This window comes from Ursus maritimus, unplaced genomic scaffold, assembly GCF_017311325.1.
Source record: "Ursus maritimus isolate PB19 unplaced genomic scaffold, ASM1731132v1 scaffold_20, whole genome shotgun sequence".
Lineage (NCBI taxonomy): Eukaryota > Metazoa > Chordata > Mammalia > Carnivora > Ursidae > Ursus > Ursus maritimus.
Genome location: NW_024424453.1, coordinates 14,707,862 through 14,724,274, shown reverse-complemented (window position 1 = coordinate 14,724,274; position 16,413 = coordinate 14,707,862). Strand labels below are relative to the sequence as shown.

General features: G+C 36.7%; 2 protein-coding genes across 2 annotated transcripts in view; both read right to left on the bottom strand.

Moving 5' to 3' along the window:
• Window positions 1-1,915: 1,915 nt before the first annotated feature.
• Window positions 1,916-8,844, bottom strand: COMMD2 (COMM domain containing 2). The gene is made up of 5 exons (XM_008707251.2): window positions 8,699-8,844; window positions 8,530-8,607; window positions 7,766-7,848; window positions 7,029-7,202; window positions 1,916-2,502 (listed from the first exon to the last, which is right to left on the bottom strand). Exons 1-5 carry the CDS (start codon window positions 8,763-8,765, stop codon window positions 2,305-2,307), a joined length of 600 nt encoding a protein of 199 aa, XP_008705473.1. The 5' UTR covers window positions 8,766-8,844; the 3' UTR covers window positions 1,916-2,304.
• A 4,881-nt stretch (window positions 8,845-13,725) lies between these two features.
• The window catches only part of ANKUB1 (ankyrin repeat and ubiquitin domain containing 1), a 34,177-nt gene continuing 31,489 nt past the window's right edge, over window positions 13,726-16,413 (bottom strand). Inside the window, 1 exon segment of the mRNA XM_008711014.2 lies at window positions 13,726-15,174. Coding sequence (XP_008709236.1) covers window positions 15,045-15,174 — 130 coding nt within the window. The 3' untranslated portion in view covers window positions 13,726-15,044.

Sequence of the window (16,413 nt, the reverse complement as noted above, 5' to 3'; positions counted from 1 at the left end):
GAAATATTACCATTCTGGCTTTGAGACATGAAGGATATGATATTTAAGTCTAAACACGCATACTTATAATCCAAAAATGACTTAATAAAAATTTAGATAGTTATAGACGGAAAGGCATATTACCCAGTCAAGAAACCTGCTCATACAGCAGAGTGGAGCAGTGACTACATCTCAGAAAATATGTTCAAAAAACAAGCTACAAAAAAATCAAATATGCCATCAAACAAAGCTGGCAGAGGAGTCCCTAAGGATAAGGAATGTTTAAACAAGAAAAGAAAGGCTCATTCAATGCCTTGTACTAAAAACTGAGCCTCGGGTTCAAAAAGAAGTTTGGAGACTGCTCCCAACTCATTCTGGCCCAAAAAGGTGAAGAAGGCAAACATCAGAAAGAATAATGGAGTACAGCAAGGAGGCCAGGGGAGTTTGACACAAATAAAGACTAACAGCCGCTTTCTTGTTTTGATTAGGGGAAGACCAGTGGATACAGAAGAAAGGCTGCCTCGAGTGCCCACAGTGCTATTATTTCAATCTTGGCTGGGGTCAGCCCTGCTTATCTTTCACCAAATGTGGATAAATAAAAAGCTTCATAGAGCTGTTTTTATCATATAAGCTTGGCAGGCATGTTGCTTTTAAACCTGATGACATGCTATGTGTGTGTATGATTTCAGGTAACACATATTCTTTTTGTTTGTAAGGTTAACATAACAGCTTCCTTAGTCGAGTCCTCATGATCATTAAAATTTACTTGATTAGAGTTTAACTAATATGTAATATTAGTTATTTTGCAACTATGGAGTATATACCTATGGGAAAGGGTGGCCCAATTGCTTGCAGTGGCAATTAAATGGGTGGCAATTAAACTTGTGCTTTCCTTCCCTGCTAGGCTCTCATGTAAGAGAGAAGAAACAAGATGTCACTCTGACCCAAAAATCTCTAATTCTTAGGATGGAAGGTATTGACAGAACCTACAGTGCAGCTTAAGAGTCTGATGGTTCTAAAGGCATTCCTGAGTTGCTCCATGGGGATTAGGCTCTCAGAATAAGACCATGGATGCATATTTAAGACTGAAACCCCATTTCCACCCTTCCGTGATTTTTCTCCTTAAGTCTGCCACTCAAGTCTCCTTGTCCCCCTAAGTCTCCCTGTGTCCTTGTACTCTATTAGGCTGACTCGACACATCAACATCTGAGTTTTTCAAGCCAATCGCTTACAGTTACTTACTAAAAAACAAAAAAAAATCAAGTTTGCAAAGAAGGGATACTTACATGTAGTAAACATGGCCTCCCTTTGCCCTCTTTATACTTTATTCAAATAAAATGATAAAAAGTGACTAATTTAGGGGCGCCTGGGTGGTACAGTGGTTAAGCGTCTGCCTTTGGCTCAGGGCGTGGTCCCAGCGTTCTGGAATCGAGCCCCACGTCAGGCTCCTCCGCTATGAGCCTGCTTCTTCCTCTCCCACTCCCCCTGCTTGTGTTCCCTCTCTCGCTGGCTGTCTCTATCTCTGTCGAATAAATAAATAAAATCTTTAAAAAAAAAAAAAGTGACTAATTTATATTCAGATAATTAAGAAGTGATTATATTACTCCTGCATCCATTACGCATAAATGCATAATGACAATGCTTCTTAGATGCTTTGGGTACTAGGGGAAGAAAGTAGTCCTTGATAAAATGCAACATATGATCACACAAATTTGAGTGCTATGTAAGCAACCAGCCATTACAACTCAAACTTAAGCAACATGCGTAAGTACTTATTACCTTCACTAGCAAGGAAAAATGCATGAACTGCCTAAACAATGCAGCATTTTAAAAAATTCATATTTACTTCCAGCTATTCTGTGGCTATTAACATTGTGGGTAATTTTAAAGGTCAAAAACAATGAACTGTCTAAAAATATTCTGAATAGCAATGGTATTACATTGTGAATTTTATTTCAAATTTTGGTCAATAAAGAAGAAAATAATCAAGTTAAGCAATCAAGAGAAGTACCAAAAAAAGACATTCATATACACAGAAGATATGAACAGTAGAGATTCACTTCCAGTTGATTCAATTCTACTTACACATTTAAAATATAAAATACATCTTAATTTGTCAAGAAACCGACCACATTTAGCACCAGGAAAGGAACTTCACTTTAGCTTTTGATCATGACTTCAATAACTTGTCATAGGAAAAGAAATTTCACAGAAAGTATATGTATTTATCACTGTCAATTAATAAAATAATTAATTTTGAAAAGTAACCACTGCATATCATCGATTCACGAGTGATTCAAAGGGAATAAATCCTTAAAACTGGAACTACTTGATATTGCGCACAACTCTCCTACAGTGGTTTGTTTTCATCTCCTCCAATGCTTGTTCCAATTGCTGAACCAAATGCAGCAGAGTGGCTGGGTCTGTCTGCAGAACTTTGGTGCTGTGATCTCCGTTCTGATTAAGGTGTAGCTTTATAGTCACTGATGGTTTAATCTGTTGCCTGAGGCTTCTGCTTGCAAGCTTCATTTTAAATGGAATAAGAGCATAGTAACTATTTAATAATCACGCTGAACATACAGTATTTATAATTACTTTATATCATATACAAAAATAAAGTTTTACATGAATCATACACTTCAAAATGAAAAATAAAGTTAAAAAGCTTTGGAAAGAAAAAAGAAGAGAATATATACACAACCTTGCCATACAGGATTTCTTAAACATGATATAAAAGACATAAACCATAAAGAAAAAAACCGATAAACTGAAATACATTAAAAGTATTACATTTTCTACTAAAGGATGCCTAAAGAAGGTGGAAAAACAAACCACAAGCTGAGAGAAGATATTTTGTAACATATATAACCAAAAAAAAAAAAAAATTAGTATCCAGATTGTATGAAAAACTGTTCTGATTAAAAAACAACAAAACAAAAACAAAAAAACCCCAAAAGACCATGAGAAAAATGTGCATTAGACCTAAGTAAGCACTTCACAAAAGAAGTAACACAAATAGATAAACCCAGGAAAACATGTTCAACTTTATTAGAAATCAGGAAAATGGCCAATAAAACCATAGAGTTCTGTTTTACACATATCAGACTGGCAAGAATTAAAAACCTATCCGAATGAAGGCACTATAAGCAACAGTCATGGGAACTCTCTTCCACTGTTGGTGACAGTGAAGAGAATCACTTTGGAAAACAATATACAATACCATCAATTCCACTCCTATGTATATATCTTGAATTCTTACATGTATACGTTATATTCATAATAGTAATTGTTTTTGTTTCTAAGAGTCAAAAATTAGAAACTTCTCAAATCTTCTTTAATAATAGAATGGATACATCGAGAATACTCATACAATAAAATACTAAATGGCAATGAAAAGAAACAAACTATAGCAACATAAATTGTTATGGATAAACCAAAAAAATGTTAATCAAAAAGCAAGTTGCAGAAGAATACATAAAAACTAAAGTTTAACGAAAAAATGTGTGAAAAAAAGAACTTTAAGAAAGGATTAACAGAAAATTCAGGATGATGGTTACCTCCAGAGGAGTGGGAGGGGTTGTAACTGGGGGAGGTCACACGTGGTTTTGTTGTATTTCTTAAGGGTGGCAGTGGGTACTTATCTTATTATTATTCTTTAAACTGAATATCTATAATCTTTTGTAAGATATATTCTGATAAAAAAAAAAAGTACTATTGACATATTTTTAAAAGAAAAAAAAATCCAAATACTAGAAACAATGGCTAACTTGGAAGTGATAGCATTTTGTTCTCTAAAGACCGTTCTTCCTTAAAACGAACCAGGACTTCCTTAAAGGAATAGCTGATTTGAGTCTGGAACAACAACTGTACAAGATGACTCTGAAACATCTTGTTATACAAGAAAGCAAGACTGTTACCTAAAACTATTGGAATCATGGCAAAAGGACAAGAAGCCAAACTGAAGAGACTTCCAGTGAGTAAAGAATCTAAACCTGAGATTTCAGGATTAATTTCATACCACAACACAGAATATTCTGACTAATAATAACTTCTTGCAATTAATTCTAGGTGATCAGTCTTCCAGAAGAACCTAATAAGATACTGATCCAAGGCTGAAATTTAATGTGGAAAAATAATTCGGAAACAACAGATCAATCACCCTTGAGTGAGCCAGTGCCCAAACATAATATAGGTACTTGTGTAAGTTAAAGTATCTCTTTAGATCATTTCTGTAGTACAGAAAATTATAGGTATGAAAGATAGGTAAACTATTAAGTATGACGACTGAAAAGACTACTTATTAATTCACTTATGCATTGTTTATACTTCTTTTTTCTCTATATCTGCATTGACAGATAGGGACCAAATGTATCTAGGTGTGTAATTAAGCCATCAACTTTTTGTTTAGAGACCTAAGGTCACTCAGTCTATCCTCAAATTTTTAGACAACATAATATCTAAATTAATATCCTTTACAAATAAGTATCCATACCATTCTTTAAAATTTCTAAATAAAGATTACATAACATCCCTAACAAACACCTAGTAAGATATAATCAGACTTAATTTTTTCTGGGAAAGAAATTTCAATGACAATACATGATAAAGAACAGTAGGCCACAAAGTTCTTGATATGGACTTATTTTTTAATACAGAGGAAATTTTGTCCTTCTTGTAAAAATAACAACAGCAATTTAAATGGATCAGTCCTAAAGGTAAATCTTCCCACACCAATCTCAGATGCATTCAATTTATTGATGCTATTAAATGCATTAATTGTGTTGGCAATTTATGAAGAGAAACTAAACTATGATGATTAATGAATTTCTCATAAGCAACTGCACAATTAGATGGTAATTGTCCATTCACTACCAGTGTTCATGAGACAAATCAGCTACTCAAAGATGAAAGGTCCTATATCCTGTTAGTTTCCCAGCCGTTTAGCTGATCTTCAACTGACAAGTCTTCCTCCCATGAGCAGAAGAATCTACTGCAGTTAAAATCCTTGTAATAATTTCAACTAGTGAGCTCAGAAAATCAATTCGTTCTTTAAGTAGGTTTTTAGCCTTAAAGGCATTTCACCACATGAAGGACTATTCATTCAGTATACCCTCAACTCTAAACTGTATTAGTCCTTGCAATAACACAGCTATACAAACCCATTTCACTGGAAAAATGAGTTCTCCCAAGTTTTAGAAAATTCAATTGCTTAAGTTTCTAATTTCTAAAAATGTCTTCACAATGGAAAAACTCAAATCACAAAGCCAAAAAAATAACTTCTAAGAACCCAAAAGTCAGAAAGAGGTAAAGATGTACAAGATTAATTACTGCTGAATCTCATGAACATGACCATCCCCACACCTCCTGGTTATTATGAGAGGACTGAAACATAAAAGCTTAGTAAAAGTATCTCCTCCTCCCCGGGAACCCCACAGGATTTGCTTCTTATGGTGTCTCTAAGACCATAAACTGTGTCTGGTTCTTTGTGAATTCACACCACCTAGCACATGATAACTGGACAAGAAATATTTGATAAATAACTTAAGAAGCTACTTACCCTCCCCCATCCCTTTTTTAATATTCAGCACTGAATGCCTGTTTTGTACCAGGCACTGTGCTGGGGACAGAGTAGTGAACAAGACACAGTACCTGCCCTCATGGAGCCTATAATCTGGTTTATAACATATCTGTGTTTATACCTATTCAAGCACTCATCACATTAGCTTATACTTGCCAAACCATTTAACTGAATTTCTGTAATCTGTTTGGACCATCTTACCACCATTCAAATCAAGAAAAATCCACTATAACAATGGTTTACAAACTGCAAGCTAGAATTTCGCAGATAACAAGGTTTAGAAAAATCCTGATGCCAAGTCCAAACCCCATAACAATAAATCAGAATCTCTGGCGGTAGAACACAGACATGAAAATATTTTAAAACTACCCAGGCCATTTCAATATGCAGTCAAGTTGGGGACTAGTGCGCTATACCACATATTCAATGCTCGTTCCCGTACCCATGTGGGCCTTTACAACTTAGCTGTCTCCTCTTCCAAGAATATTAACACGGGTTTTCTCTATTCATTCATCCTTCTGAAATTTCACCTCCTTTTGTTGATGCTTTTCTGGACTGTGCAAGCAAACACTAAACTACCTAAGCTATAGGTTTTTGAAATAATAGTACTCAATTGTACCTCCATTTATACAATTATATTTTCCCCCTCCAGAAATTTACAACTATCTTCAATTACTAGTTATTTTGAGAACATCTAATATCCCTAACTAGGTGATAACATCTTTTCCATCTGAGAAAATGTCTTACACTTCTTTTGTGTCTCAAAGCATTTAGCACAGCTCTCATCAACAACTGGATGACATTCCATAAACATCTATTAACTTATCTGTCACTGCTTGATAAAGGGCTACATGCAAGAGTCTGAGAACTCCCTTTCGGTTATCTGTGTGGCTTTGCAAACAACTGAATCTTTCAAACAGAATGTGTAAAAGAAGCCAGACACAAAAGAATATTTACTGAATCATTCCATATATGGAAAGTTAACAGGCAAAAGTAATCCACGTATTTGAAGGCAGGACGCTGTTTATCTTTGGAAAGGAAAGAAGGGGAAGTAATTGGTAGGAGGCAAAGAGAATGCTTCTGGGGTGCTTCTGGGCAAGTGTTGGTTTCATGGGTGTTTTCATCATGTGATAATCCACTGAGCTTTACAATGACCTGTGCACTTTAATATATGTGTGTTTTGTTTAAACGTAAAAGTTTCATAAAATCAAATATGACTTTAAAAATCTGCATGACCATATCTTTTCCAAAATAACCTATTTCTTACAAACTTTGCAAATTAAACTAATCTTAACACATTAAGCATGTAAGAAAATGAACTATTTGTGAAATGGTTTCAAAATTAACATTTAAAAAAAATTAGTCTTAAACCAAAGGTTAAGGTGGTAAAGAATACAATAAGCTTAAGTACATGGAACTAAAATTAATCTTATATTCTATGTCAGGTGGGAGGAGAAAAAAAAAGCCATACCTGTACATCTAGTCTCCATTCAAGGCTGTGGTAACTTGGAAGGTCTGGTGCCAATTCACTCAGAATAGTTCTGATCTCTTTTCTGTTGTCCAGATAAAGCTGAAGCAATAATTTGTTCAGTTCTTCAGAGAATCCCAGAACAAAAACAGAGTCTTGGAAATCCAGTTCAGAAATCTGAAAGTGATTCAGGTTTAACAGAACATTAAATTTGTCTAGTAAATGCTAAAATATTTGATATACACAAAAGAATATGATATCCCCTAATTCTTTTCTGCCTGGTAAAAGAAACAACATCCTTTATACTTAAAGGTAACTCTTGCCCAAATTCTAAAATCTGAGTCTCTGATACAGAAAAATACTTTTATTAAAACATAAAAAGAATTGATAAAATGGCCAGTTTCTCTCCTATTCTCCATCAAGCTGGATATTGCTAATATGCAAAAAAAATAAAATAAAATAAAAAAGTCATTTAATTCTCCCTCCTCCTAGGATACATACTATTGTATATGGTTTAATAACATGAAGAATTAGAAGTAATTCTAATTTATACTAGCAAGAGGCATTCATACCAGCAGATCACATTATTGTCATACCGTTTAGGCATGGCTTCACTAAGTCAATTATAAACCATTAAGAACATTACTGAAATAAGCAGGTGCCTGCCAGGGCTATGATGTAGAGTATACTGGACCTTTTTAAGGTCAAAGAAATACGAAACAGTCCACAGAAGCCCTTACCATAAGCTTTGAGCTTTCAGTGAGGAGGTATGTTAATCCTTCCACACCATGCTGGACAGTGTCACTGCTCACACTGAGTTTTCCTGGGAAAATGGAAAAATAAGTCAATAAATTATTGTCTGATACTTATCCTTAATTCAAATTCATATTCAGGCATAAACATTATCCATTATTCCATATTTTCAGGCACTGTAATGAAAAATAATGAGTTGGTAACAGCCTCCTGTTCATTCTCCACTGCCAGACAGATGCCTTCTGTATTTTGCGCCATGCAACCTTCTTCACAAAATGTAGACCCATGGAGACTAATATCAGCCCTACAGTCCTTCTCTTGAATGTCCAGCTATTTCAAGTCTGGCAGAAGAGGAACTCCAAGGACTGACAATCTCTGAAACCACCCCCCGTCCAGCAGGGAAAAAAAAATACTGCAGCAAAAGCGGATCTCTGAACTAAGTATAACCAAATACTTGCAGGATATTAACGCCTCACTCAGCTATTCCACACACTTGGGTGCACTTAAGCATCATAGTATCTCTGGCAGATGGTATTATGTGCTTTTTACGCACGACAAAACCGACTCAGTGGAAGCTTTAAAAATCTCAAAGCTACTCAGGGGACGGGCAGGATTTGAGCCCAGAAGAGCCTTTCTGCTTTTATTCTACCACAATGAGAGTAAGACCCTCGGGGCTGCAAAAACCCCTTCCTCTCCAGGGTGCCAAAGAATGGCCCGCACTTCCCCCGCGCAGCAACTCGCCCCATCTTACTGGCGGCGCCTTCGTAGATCTTGGGGTTCGAGCCTCGCCTCAGGAACTCCACCGCAATCCGCCCAAACTCCGCGACCACTGCAACGGAAGCCAGGAGACCATGAACGCCGGGCGCACCCCTTGACTCCCAGGCCACAGAACACCACCCTCCGCTGCCGCGCCCCCTGACCCGTGCTGTCCACTTGCGGCAAAAAGGCCAGGTGCTCCTTATGCTCCTCCGACAGGTCGAGCAGCATCTTCACTAGGCGGAGGATTTCACTCGGTAGCGTTGACCCCGCCCTTGCCACTTCCGGGGCCAGAGTCCAAGCGCAAAGAGGCTCCGGCTCCTCAACATCCCCAGCTTTTGGGTTCCGCTCTATCCCGGTCCTACACGGAAACGCCGGCGGGTGGTGTAGTCTGGGGTCAGAAGATTCCTCCGTTCGCAATTCGTTTTGAAAAGATGTAGCCTGGTGGTGCACGGTACTATGCTCTGTGGAAGATGAAAAGATGTTTAAAATTCGACAGGCCCCCTTCTGGAGCTTACATTAATAATATCAATAGCTAGCATTTATTAAGCACTGTGTCAGGAAATGTTCTTACATTTATTTACTTAGAGTTCAAAAAATTCCATGAGGTAGGTACCATTATTGTTCCCATTAGAGATAAGGAAACAGGTCAGGCAACTGAAACTAACTTTTATAGAGCTACTAGTTTACAGGGAGCTTTTGTATATCTTATCTGATTGACCTTATTTAATTCGCTCAATAGCTATGACCTCGTTTTTACAGATGAAGAGTCAGAGCTCCAAAGATTACATAATAAACCAGAGTCAGAGCTGGAAAGAGAGGGTCAGATCCCTTGACGACCTGCTCCAAAGCCCATCATTCTACTCAGCAGGCTGAAAACTGAAGGTTTGTAACAAGTTCTGTGAATGATTATGAGTTGGGATAAAGATGGTGATGACGACGACAATGACTGATGCTTGCAGGGTTCAGAACGATATCTTTATTTTAATGTGTTGAGAGTAGGGTGAAAATTTGGCTCCTTTCCCAGCTTTCTCTTCTCACCTGCTGTGGTTCAAATATCAGAGTACAGAATTGCTAATTGATAGGAATATGACTCTCCAAATCTCAACCTCTTGGTTGCGGGAGTTGGTGGGGGAGAAGGGAAGAGGGTGGGAGAGAGACATCATACCTATTGTTATATCTAAGGATTGAGATAACCCTTTCTATGCTCTGATTTTCTTGGGCAGAAATGAAAATTGGAAGTTTTTCAGCTCTGTTCACTGTGTGTACCTTGTTCTTCACATTGAAATTGTTTGTTTCCTCCACTGGTGAACAGAAAGGCATGTCTTTAAACTTGTTAGTTAGGTCATGAAACAGCATTTGCAGAGAGAGCACAATTTTTTCTTTAACTCTAAGTTGCAGATCAGGAACAATGGCATCGTTTCCTGAGGAAGCTTTTATTCATACATTATTGAAATGTCCATAATTTAAGAATAATTTTCAGAAAAGGTAAAACCATGATTCTTTTTTAAAAAAGATTTTATTTATTTATTTGACAGAGAGAGACAGTGAGAGAGGGAACACAAGCAGGGGGAGTGGGAGAGGGAGAAGCAGGCTTCCTGTTGAGCAGAGAGCCCGCTACAGGGCTCCATCCAAGGACCCTGGGATGGTGACCTGCCAAAGGCAAATGCTTAATGACTGAGGCACCCAGGGGCCCCAAAACCATGATTCTTTTACAAATATATAATGAATACATGTCAAAGATTGTGTTGGACCCATGGGTTAATGAGGGGATCAGTAAGATTACAGTAAGAACCAGTTTTAACTGGCACAAAGGAGATAATTCAAAAACCATACATCCATAGGGAATAAGGAATGATGAAATGAATCTACAAATAGATATAATACTATGCCAATATGGAATAGTCTTTCTTTCCTGTGATCTCAGGGACTGAAAATGGGAGCTGGGGAGGGAGGTAGGGAATAGGAGAAACAAAGTGGGTGGTCAAAGACGGTGGTCAAGAAGCCAAGTTATAGCTGGGGGAAAACAGCCTGGGAGTTAAACTCTCTGGGATAATTTGCAGGGCAACTTTTTGTTACCTAATGTCATAGTTGTTTAGAGGAAATTACCTGAATGAAAAATCAAAAGTCTAGATTCCAGATCTGGCTCTCATACCTACTCATACCTGTAAGGCTCCAACAAGTTCTTTTTATATGTTATAAACTTGGCCTCTTTGTTTGTAAATGGGTTTTTTTTTTTTTAAGATTTTATTTATTTGACAGAGAGAGAGAGAACATGAGCACAAGCAGGGGGAGTGGCAGGCAGAGGGAGAGGGATAAGCAGGCTCCCCGCAGAGCAGGGGGAGCCCCATGTGGGACTCTATCCCAGGACCCCAGGATCATGACCTGAGCCAAAGGCAGTCACTTAACCAACTGAGCCACCCAGGTGCCTGTAAATGGGTGTTTTGATGATGATTGCCTTTCTGTGCCATGCAGGGCTGTTATCATACCTAGATGAACTAATAAATTCACATTAAGAAATTGATTTTAGGGGCACTTGGGTGGCTCAGTTAGTTAAGCATCTGTCTTCAGCTCGGGTCATGACCCTGGGTCCTGGGATCCATACCCACATCATGCTCCCTGCTCTGTGGGGAGTCTGCTTCTCCCTTTCCCTCTGCCCCCACCTTGTGCTCTCTCTCACGCTATCTCAAATAAATAGATAAAATTAAAAAAAAAAGAAATTGATTTTAATGATCAAATGAAATAAATTAGTCTTAAGCACTTGAAAGATTGGTAAACTAAAGCATTTATGTATTTTATAGAAGATTTTATGTGTCCAAATCATTGAGAATTCCATGTGCGTAGTCATCCTAAAATCCATTCATTTAATGCAACAAATATTTATAGAGCAATTACTCAAAGGTTCAAGCATATGCTATGCCTTGGCAATTTGCAGATGAATAAAACAATGTCCTTTCCTCTAGGAGATGACAATAAAGTGAGGGAGGCAATCAAGTGAAGTCAATACAGTATGACGAGTGATAATACTTGAGGATTGAACAAAATGATATGGAACCACAGAGAAGGTAGCAGTTGACTCTGATTCCAGTAAGATTCAGGTTTAGAGTAAATGTCCCAGGGTATGCCTGTGCGTGCTAATACTAATGCTTTACAATTGTATAACATTGTAAATATAGAAGGTCGGAAAGTCACTTCATGCTATTTTACTTCTGGAGCTAAAGTGAAGAAAGAATAGATACTCAGTATTTTTTCTGTTGATTCTGGCAAGGAACAAGGCTTCATATCAATTGTCCTCTCACATTCTCTCCTTATCTTTCTATCTCCCTCCACCTCCTCCACTTTCCTTTTCCTTTAGATTTCCCCATACTCCTTTTTCCTTCTTACGCATCCCAGCCCCAGAATCTTTGCACCAGCATTTCCTTGGCTGTGTTTCAATGTTACATAAAATATTATCATTCCCTGCAAGGAACTGCAGTTCAATTCAGCGTGAGGGGGATAAAAGCGTGGTGTTGCCATCACCCACATGAATTGCCCTCTCATGAATTTGAGGCAAGCACAAAATGCATGAATTAGATCCTTAGATTTTTAAAGAATTGTTTTGGTTTATTTGTTTATTTAATTATTTGAAAGAGGGAGAGAGTGCGAGTGAGCATGAGCAAGGGGGAGGGGCAGAGGAGAAGCAGTCCATGCTGAGCAGAGAGCCAGACAGATAGACCAACGGATAGCTGGGTCTCAGGACCTTAGATCATGCATGACCTGAGCCTAGGGCAGACGCTAAACCAGTTGAGACACCCAGGCACCCCTAAAAAATTATTTTAGTTCATTTTTTTCAGTTGGATTATAAAATACAAACAGAACCTGGGAAAGATAAAAAATACTTTTTGTTGAATTTCCTCAAATTGAGCACACCTAGTAACCCAGATCGAGAAATAGAATGTTACCAGTACCCCAGAACCTCTGCAGTGCCCTCTTCCAGTTACTCTCCCTCCTTATTGTCTCTACAGTGAACTAATATCTATACACGTGCTGCTTTACAACATCTCTTTGACATCATCTTTGTATTTGCTTTTACATTAACCTTCTATGTGTTCCAATCCCATAGTATCTAATGAGAAATTTAAAAGTATTTTTAAAAATGAGCTTTAGGTTTTAGGTGCTTTTGACTATTGTAACAAAGCCTGTCTTAGAAATCTTCCTAGCAAATACTATCAGAAAATATAAAATATTTAAGAAAAATTAATAAAAGGTTTGTAAGACCCCTCCCCTAAAAACTAAAAAACATTGATGAGAGAAATAAAGGAAGATTTAAATAAATGGTGACATATACCATGGACAGAGAAATATATCATGGGTTGTAAGATTCAACATTATTAAGATATTATTTGTGCTTTTTTATAGAGAATGACAAGTTTATTTAAAAATCTATATGAAAATGCAAACGACTGAGAATAACTGAAACAAACTTGGAAAAGGAAGAATAAAGCCAGAGTAGACATACTATCTGATTTCAAAACCCACTGTAAAGCTATAGTAATTAAGACAGTGTGGTATTAGTATAATCACAAGTAAATAGATCAATGGAACAAAATAGAGAGTCTGGAAATAGATCCATACATATGTTGTAAATTAGATTTTTGAAAAAGATACCAATGTAATTCAATGAGAGAAAAGAAAGTTTTTTCAACAACTGGTATTAGAACAATTTGATAAACCTTAGGGAAAAAAATGAATCCTGACCCTCACCTGGTATCACATACAAAAATAATTCAAGATGGATTACAGACCTAACGTAAAAACTAAAACATGAAACTTCTAGAAGAAAACATATGAGTTATCTTCAAGACTTTGGAACAGGCAGAGAGTTCCCAAAGAGGAAACAGAACCGTAAAAGAAAAAAAAAAACAAAATGATAAATTGTACTTCATCAGAGTTAAAAACTTTCATTCATCAAAAGGCACCATTAATAAAATGGAAAAGTGAACCACAGACTGGGAAAAAATATTTGCAATACATATATCTGACAGAAAATTTGTATTGTGAATATATAAAAATCTCCAATAAACCAATAATTAAAAGATAAATAACCCAACATTTTACATGGGCAAAACTCTTGAGTTGATACTTCACAAAAAAAAAAAAAAAAATACACAAATGACCAAGCACATGAAAAAGCATTCAGTATCATTAATCATCAAGGAAATGCAAATTAATACCACAATGAGATGTCATTTCAAACCCACTAGAAAAACAAAATCAAAAACACTGATGACACCAAATTTTGACAAGTATGTGGAGCAACCAGAACCTTTGTACATTGTTAATGGGAGTATAAAATCATAAAGCCACTGTTTTGAATTTCTTGTAATGTTAAATGTACATTTACCCTCTTATCCAACAATTCCACTCCTAAGTATTTGCCCAAGAGAGATGAAAGCATACCCAGGAAAAGACCTTTAGAATAATGTTCATAGCAGTTTATTCACAATAATTAAATTGGAGGCAACCCAAATATATGTACAGTTGCACAGATAAATTATGGTGTGTCCATACGATGGAATATGCTAGGTAATAAAAAAAAGTCAAAGAAAGATCTGAATGAAGGAAGTACAGATATTGGAGTTATTAGATCTGGACTCCAAAATAACTATGAATAGTATATCCGAAACATTAGATGACAGATGAGAAATTTAATCAGAGACGTAGAAACTGTAAAAGAAGAAAAAAGAAAAGAAAAAAGAAATTAATAAATAAGAAAGCAAATATACAATAGAAAGAATTAAAAGTAATAGTTCACTGTAGAAAACAGAAATCAGAGTAGTGGATGCCTCTAGGGGATTGGGATGGACTTAGTTATAAGAGTATGAAGGGATTTTCTGGCGTAATGGAAATATTTACATCTTGATTGGGGTGTTGGTTACACTGATGTATATATTTGTCAAAGCCATTAAATCTTACATTAAAGATTTGTGCACTTCACTGTATGTATCAATTTTTAAAAGTTAATAAAGAGTGATATTTTAGCAGAAGTTCAAAAGATGTCCGAGACTAGTATTTGACCTAAATGGTATTTGTAACTCTCCTAGGGACTTTCCCTATAGAGAGTTTTAAAATTAATTTTTTTTACTATGTACTACATTCATATGGTTTAAAAAACAAAAAGCATTAAAAATAAACCCAGGAAAACACAAACAGAGAAAGAAATAGTAAAAATTCTCACCCTCCCCCGGTCCTGTTTCCCGTCCTTCCAGTTTTCCTATCCTGTAAGCGACTACTCCTCTCAGTTTCTTAAGAATTCTTCAATAAACTATGTAAAAACACGTGCCTGAAATGTTCACTTACAGTGATGGAGTTCAAGAAAAAGTGATGTTAAACATTAAGTATCCTGTTAACAGTTGTGTAGCGTTAGAACTGTTATTGGAAATTACAGCATTAGTTACTTGAAATGTTAACATTAGAGCTAAAGGTTCTGTTTGACCAGGTCTTTGTCCAAACTGGGGTTGTCATGACTTTTCAAAGCACAATTTCTGGAGCATTTTCCCATGCTGTTAGGCCTCCTTGTGTAGTCAGGTTAGAAATGCTCTTTTTGGCTAGAACACTTGCTATTCCTAACTGCTGAAGCCATCGTTTCTCTTTTAAGGCACTGAAAGAAAACAAGACAAATAATGTGTGAGGAAGTCCAGTCTTGTCCCTATTTATTGCTGAAATGATAGAAATCTCTAGGTTGATTGTGTAGCTGTTGCTAGCTTATTTTGTCACACAAGATAGGTTGTAAAAATCTAAAAGAGAAATCTTTCTCAAACCAGTTCCTTGTGAAGCAGTGGAAGTGATATTTCACCAAGGCAATACTAGAAATTTAGCACCCACACCTAGAAACAGAAAACCACTCAGCGTTATACAGAATTCTCTAGATTGAAAGTTTTTCTGTCTGTTCCCCCAGGCATCCTTACATGTCATATATTCCCTGATGTGTTTCCCTTCTCCTCCTTTTCCCCCACCACAAAACACATTTTTTTTCATTGATAAGATATTAAATAGCCATTTACCAAAATGCAATGAAACTTAATGTTTTATGGTAGCTATTCTCTGGCTATGTACTAATAAACACTTGCAGATTTGAATATGATTACTCCTACTTTGTAGGGTATAAATGTGATTTACTACAAAGGGGTCCTCTGAGATTCTATCCTTTGTCTTCCTCTCTCTCTGCACCCTCATCCTGGGAGGCCTTATTTACTAATTGCTTCAACTCACATATCCGTGACTCCTAAATCCTCATTCTTCCAATTTCCACATCTTTTATTTTCTTCCTAAACCTGCCCCCCTTCAGTATCTCTGCTCTAACACAGCGACTTTGCTATCTCTTCACCATCTCTACATCCGGAAACAAACCTCAATTCCTCCTTCTCTCTCTACTTCACATCTAATTAGTGATCTAGTTTTGCAGATCATTCCTCAGAAATATCTGTCATATCTGGCTTTTCCCCTCTTCCCTAGTCCAGGTCTGTATCATTCCTTGCTTCTCTTATTACAGCCTCCTAAATCTATTGTAGGCCTTCCATAGCTTCAGTAAGACTTCTTCCCAGTGACTCTTCCATACATCTCCACCAGATTTGTCTTCAAAAATAAACACAAACTGATGTGACTTGCCTGATTTAAAAAAAAAAAAAAAAAAAAAAAAAAAAGAACTTCTGTGATCTTCCTACCTACTTCCTAATAAGCAGACTCTCCACTTGGGCACACAAGTTGCTTCTCAGTGTAGGTGCAATTTATCTTGCCAGTTTCATCTTCAGCCAGTTTCTCCCTGTCCCCTAAAATGCCTTTAGCAGATCCACTTACTTCTTTGAAAACTAAATTTCTCTCTGACTCCTTCACAAAGCAG

What these genes read in the sequence shown, in the direction of transcription:
- COMMD2 (XM_008707251.2), bottom strand. Translation starts at nt 8,765, where the DNA reads ATGCTGCTCGACCTGTCGGAGGAGCATAAGGAGCACCTGGCCTTTTTG. An exon ending in GATCTACGAAGGCGCCGCCA is followed by an intron (nt 7,849 to 8,529) that starts GTAAGATGGGGC and finishes CCATTTTCCCAG; the next exon opens with GAAAACTCAGTGTGAGCAGT. An exon ending in CTGAAAGCTCAAAGCTTATG is followed by an intron (nt 7,203 to 7,765) that starts GTAAGGGCTTCT and finishes AATCACTTTCAG; the next exon opens with ATTTCTGAACTGGATTTCCA.